Raw genomic sequence first — 6,880 nt, forward strand, 5'->3', positions numbered from 1 at the left:
TCCTTCCATAATAAACTTCCCAACCACCCAAACCAACTAGTTTCTAGCCTGGCTTCTCCTTCATTACCTAATAATCCTCCTAGGCGTCTGAAAAGAAGATGACCTCGAGATCTTCTCCTTTAGAAGTGTTTTTGGAGTTCTATCAAGGGTAGATTCTCCACATATTTGTATCATGTCATAATATCACACACAGCAAATTTACTTGATGTGTATATATGTACACAGTTGTAAATAACAATAAATAAATTATTAAAAAAACATTACTATATTCCCGTACTGCTTTTACCTTCTTATAATAATTACACCATACATTTTTTTCCAATTCTACCTATATACCTATATTATCTGTTATATTCTTGCTTTCTAGTGATTCTGTACTACATTTTATTAATTTTGGTTTACTTATTGGTGTTCTACAATGACCGTACCCCAACCATCTCCTCATCTAAACTTTCATCAGTTGATGATTCGCACTAGTTAGATTAGGCTAGAGAAGAAAGATTATATGAAAATAACGACAATAAAACAATTTCGTTGTTTACTGGCCGCTCTGAAGTGGAGTAGCAAAGAGGTTAGTACAATTGAAATGCTGCTAGATGAAGCCGGCCGTGAAAGGTTAAGTCGTCAGTATGCCAGTGCTCTCAGCGGAAGCCTTCGCTACGTGATCCCATGACTTCCGCGGGCACTTCTGGCATCCTGAGTAGTCCTCTAGGTCGCTCTGGATTATCGATATCCCATTCACAATCGATTGGTATTCATCCATCAACCATATTGAACTACGAAGCTTTAAGTCTAGGTGCTTAATAATCATTTGTATGGCTAAACACCAATAAATAAGATAAAAGATCAGAGTGCCAGGATTAAATAATAGGGACGTAGTTGTACGGAGTATGAAGGTGCCTTGGGGAGCTCCAGGCTAAACTAAAACGTTAAAATTGATTGCTTAGTACGATTCATCTTCGGAATATTATAAACAGTTGCCTTACGATATTATAAACAGTTGAAGTGGCTTTATCCTTCTTTTCATCGTATTTCCTGGCATTCTTTCTCTACCAAGTCATCGAAGACGTCTCCTAGGCATCTTTGATCTCCATCAATTGAAATCCTCCATCAATCCTCGCAATAGCCATTCTGTTTTCAGATTTATATACAACAGCCCACCTAACAGTAGCGTTTGACAGATCTTTCAATATTAGATCCCCCTGCCGATGAAAATAACTTTAAACTAAACTTTATTTCTTCCCTCCTTCAAATCCCACCTATTCCTTCACTCCCGATTCATCCATATCCAAGGAGAGTTAAATTAATATTGTTTTTAACCAAAATTTGTTAATTAATTCAACATTTTATTTTATTTTTGTTTTTACTCATTCCTTTGGATTACTGCCTACTTGTATCCTTTACTGCAATGCAAATGCATGCTCTTATTACTCATTTGTTTATTAAATTGGAAATTAGCATATTTTGCTCTTTGTTTTTAGTATTTTATTTTTTTCAATTTATCACTATCACAAGTTATATTTTGATTTAACATTATTTTATTTTTTTAATTATTTGTGGATTTTTTAATATTTTTTCTAATCCAAGGCACTAAAACCCAGTTTTTACTATCTGAAATATTTATTATTCTTAAGAGACCTGTTCCAGAATAAATAAAAAATATTATTTTTATGTAGGTGGATTCAGGAAAGAGCACCTCACTTATCCCGGAAATTACAAAAAAAAAAAACTACGCCAACATTTTGTGAATATATGTTGGCAAATATCATGAAAACTACTTTTCCTAGGAAAACTAAAGGAATCTGCTACTTTATGGAGCATTTAATGAGCTTCAAATTGAACCCTAATAGAAATCTTTACTTTCAATATGTTTCGAGATATTTCCCAAACAAGTTAGTTATTAATGAGTTATCTGATTAAGTAATCAAAATGATTGGAGAAAAATAGTTGAAACTCTCAAAAAGTAATATAACACCAACTCATCTGTACTCAATTTACATAAAAATTTTCAATCTTCAATCTCAAATAGGAGGGACTGTAGAAATGTGTAAAACATCAAAAAGACCCTTTGAATAGGAAGAAATCCTGACTGAAATTCACTCTACTTTTATGGTATGTTTTGCCTAGAAAACAAGCCAACAAAAAAAAAAAACCTTCCATTTATGAAATCTTTCCTTTAATGTTACCATTAAGGAGGCTGGGAGAGAAGCACTGGGATCTCTTGCAACTTTGCTTTCCCTTCCACACAAAGTTTGATTCATTGTTACCAAGGCTGAATGTAAATATTGTACAGGTACGAATGTGCATTTATTTCATTTTTACTTTAATTTAATTTTTTTACCATGTATATAAATTATTTTGTGATGATTTAATTGGCTTTTATCATATCGATTATATTTTTATATCTTTAGCATTTCCAGGTCAGTTGAAACCTTTTCCAAGTCAAATGTATACCTTTTTTATTTCAAATGTAACCCTTTTCAAATTAATTGTATCTGTATCCATTTCAAATAAAACTTTTTTCATTTCAATTGCAACCCATTTGAATATCATAAAAAAAAAATGTTATCTCTTTTATTAGTTAAAAATAATTATGTTAAATTTAATAATGACTAATCCAATGATTTCAGCATATTCATCTGCATATTTATTTGGTAATCTGTATTGAATACTAATCTCAACTAGATATAAAATTAATGTAAAATAAAATTATAGTTCTTTAATTATTTTTAAATGCTTATTAATTAATATATTTTTTTTTAACAACAAGAGTGTGATTTTACGCAATTTAATCATTCTACATTGGATTTTCGCAGTTGTTAATCTCAACATTTTATTCAAGACCCAACGTTAATAATATAGTTTTGAAGAATTCTTTGTTAGAGATATGATGTATTAGATCTTCAAGGATTCTATTTCAGAATCTACTGAAGTATTTATGACTGTGCGAGCACATTTCGATTAATTGTTACTTTTGGAGATATCTAGGACATGGGGAATGTTTATTAGGTTTTAAGGGTTATACTATTACTTTTAAATTAATATTTGATATTGGGAATATAGCATTTTAAGTTTTCTGATTCTTTATTTTTTTTTTATTTATGAGTACTTTGATTGAACATGCATATTCTGAGTTACTGTCATAGTTGAAATATATTCTGTAACCCAATTAAGGAGATATCTGTAACAAAATATATAATAATAAATTAAAAAATAGTGCCTTTCAAAGCCTTATCGAAGTACTTTAGGTTTTGTAATGGTAATTCATTATATGCAGGCTCATCAGCAAAACAACTTCAGAACCCATGAAAACCTAATAAACTATCCATATTCCCATGAGAACATAAAGAGCAAAAATCAATCAAAATGCGTATGCGCAATCAAAAATCCAATTGAACAAATGAAATCAGAAAACCTAAAACCTAAAAAAAATATCCCCATATTGAAAAATAATTTCAAATGTAATACTAAACCAAAACTGGTACCTGCGATCCAAAATCTGATTCAAAAAGTAGAATCAAAACACCCAAAAACCTAATAAACATTCCCCGTATCCTAGATAACTCCAGAAGTAAAAATAAATCGAAATTCCCATTTGCAGTCATAAATACTACAATAGAGTCCTTGAAAAACTAATAAGCCATAACTGTAATGAAGAATTTGGCCAAAATATATAATTATAATTAATGCTGGATCTTGAATTAAATGTTGATATTAGTAACTTTGAAAAAACCAACAAATAATAATTAAATTGTTTAAATTCTCACTTGTAAAAAAAAGATTAATTAATAAGCACTTAAAAATAAAGAAACAACAATAATTTTATTTTTCATTAATTTTATATCTAATCGAAATTAATACTTCATATAGATAATCAAATCAATTAAATAAATGTTGTATGAATATGCTAAAATAATTTGATAATTCATTATTAAATTTAACATCAGTATTTTAATTTTTAATCATTATTTTATTGACCAATAAAAGAGATAAAATATTGTTAAAATAAATAATTTAATTTATATCCATTTTAGTCTTAACACATTTTATTTTTTTAGACAAGCATTGTTGTGATAAAGTTTTAACAAATAGTGACTGTGATAAATGAATTTTAATTTTGGTTTTAATGTGAATATTGACCAATTAGAAATTGTTGTTTTGACCTGGGCAGAATAGCCTGCATGGAGTTGAGTATTTAAATCATTTAGTTCCAAAATTGTATTAAGATTGTCCCTGAGGATAGACGGATAGGCCGAAACGTCGGAATTGCAAGAAAAATAAAATGTGTTGAGACTAAAATGGATAGAAATTAAATTATTTATTTTAATAAAATCAACCAGTATCAAGAAAGTGTTTAAGATTATAAATGAGATAAAATATATTTTTTATGAAATTATTCAAGTCTAGTGGTTATAATTTAAATGGAAAAAGTCTCAGTTGATATGGAAAAGGTTACATCTGAATTGGAAAAGGTTTTAATTGACTTGCAACTGCTGTACATATCTTATTCGTATTTTTTTTGTAATGATTTTCTTTCCTTAATTTTGTGAGTATTATAGCTATCATTTTTTCTATAACTCATATATGTCATATCATATTTGTAATTCTTTTTTTTATTCTATTAACTGGAAACTAAATAAAAATCAATTTATTACAGATTTTTTATATATGTTTTTATTAAACAATAAATTAACAATAAACAACTATAACAACATCAGAACTACAAAATCAGTCATGAAAGCAGTCTGTTTCATTTATTAACCAATATCAGAAGATTGTACTTTCATACGTAAACTAAACAATAACTCTTAAAAATGACAAATCAATAAATATATCTATAAATAAGTAAAACAATTCAACATTAACTAAACCATCAGATTTTGTTTAATACAACAAAATAAAACAAAAAGTAGAAACATAATACAGCTTAATTCATTTCCAATATTTTGTGGAAACATGTTCTACATTTTAAACTGGTAACAAAATACTTACATTATAACAATCTAATTCTTTAAACAATAATAATCTAATTCTTAAAATAATAATAATATAAATTTTAAAAAGATAATGAACTAATTTAAAATATTATTTTTTTAGGACAGTTTGCTTCCCAAAAAATACTGTCCTTTTGTTTATTTTTATATCATTCATGAAATCTATATTTTATTTATTTTTTAAAAAAAAATATATGAACATTTAACACTTAATTTCAAATTGACCAAATATTCATGAACACAATGTCAACTGTTAAATATCGTAAAAATTTAGAATAAATAATCATTAATATTTAAATTCTGCACTTAATACCACTTTCTTTAATTTTTTATAAGTTATTATCTGAAGATGCTCAGATTTTATTTCCTTAAATCTCAATACTAAGAAGTCATAATTTTAAGCTGCAAGAATTCATACCTACTTAGTGGCATAGAACCTTCACTAATACCACACTACCCGCAGAAATACCATTAATTATGATTTTAAAAAATATTAAAATAAAGGAGTGAGATGTACAGTTTTTATTTTGTTTCTTTTACTGACTACAACAAATAATGAGGCCTATTTTTTAATGAAATCCTCATCTAATAACTAACTAAATCAGTTAGTGAATTGATACAATCAATTGTAAATAGAAACAATTTTTTAAAAGTGCTTCACCTAGTGGGTGAGAAAGTGAAAAGACAACCGTATTAATTTTTAATTACTACTTATAAATCTATTTTGGAAGAAAAATATAGCCTCCATAGTAGAAAAAAAGGATTGGAATAGTAAATGTATTTTTACAATGACTGTCGGTCGTTCACATTAGAGGTTGAAAAAGGACCAGACGTATGATTTACACATTTTCAGATAATGATCCTAATTGTACTTTCAAGCTAATTAAAAATATAATTGAGTTAATTATTTTGTAAATTTAAATTAATAGAAGAAAAAAACACTTAGGGCTTTTACCATTATTTTATTATATTTCTCGGTGATTGAACATAGAGTAATCCATGTCGTTTCGATAAAGATGTTCTTTGGTCTCCTGTTGGATTGTTACGTAGGCTTTGTTGTACACTCTTTAATCGGTTACTGGTAATTGCTTGCTGATCATATTTTTTTTTCTGCAAATTAATGTTACTATTATAAAAGTTACTGTCATAAAATATTTATGACTAAACTATCTTATTCAGAAATATTTACTTAATCTAATATATAATTATTATTAAAAAAAAACTTTTTTATCATATTGATGAAATATGATGCAGGATCTGAGATTATAATTTGTATTATAAAATTTTAATAACTATTTATGATTTATATATCACTTCTTTATTAATTAGTATTATATAGATATGTATTTGCATTAGGATGAATTTGTAAATAACATTTATTTAGCCATTAAGACATGGTTTAGACATTTTGTTATTTTGAACTATGTAAATTATATTTCTGTCACAATTCATTTTAATAGTCATGATCCGCCCAATGTCACAGAGCAACAGCCTTCTTCAACAGACTTTATAAGAACAAAAATCTTGCATTCTGAGTAAGCATCAACTGCTAAAACTTATAAAATTCAAGACTGTAGCTAGGTGTTGTCGAGATGTGCCCCCTTCAAGAGCACAAGTACAAAGCAAGCACAAAATTAACCATGAAAAACCCACCTTTTTTTAAACTGGTGCAATTTATCACACATTAACAATTTCTTTATAATCTTAAAATTCTTTCTTGAGACTGGCAATTTTTTACTAAATAATTCAAAACACTATCCAAATTATAGTCTCAAAACTTTTATTGCTTTTACACGTCCAACGTTTCAGCCAATTCGGCCATCTTCAGGGACAATCTACTACAAAAAGTTTCCATTATATGTGTGATCCTACAACCAATTCAAATA

General features: G+C 27.5%; 1 protein-coding gene across 1 annotated transcript in view; it reads right to left on the reverse strand.

Annotated features, from left to right (window-relative positions):
• Positions 1-5,220: 5,220 nt before the first annotated feature.
• The window catches only part of LOC106680526 (cilia- and flagella-associated protein 58), a 42,815-nt gene continuing 41,155 nt past the window's right edge, over positions 5,221-6,880 (reverse strand). The window contains exons 17-18 of the mRNA XM_067046082.1: positions 5,950-6,104; positions 5,221-5,873 (exon numbers count right to left, since the gene is read on the reverse strand). Coding sequence (XP_066902183.1) covers positions 5,952-6,104 — 153 coding nt within the window. The 3' untranslated portion in view covers positions 5,221-5,873; positions 5,950-5,951. The remainder of the gene's footprint in view (positions 5,874-5,949; positions 6,105-6,880) is intronic.

The sequence above is a fragment of the Halyomorpha halys genome, unplaced genomic scaffold, assembly GCF_000696795.3.
Source record: "Halyomorpha halys isolate HHAL.00 unplaced genomic scaffold, Hhal_1.1 Scaffold265.1, whole genome shotgun sequence".
Taxonomy (NCBI): Eukaryota; Metazoa; Arthropoda; class Insecta; order Hemiptera; family Pentatomidae; genus Halyomorpha; species Halyomorpha halys.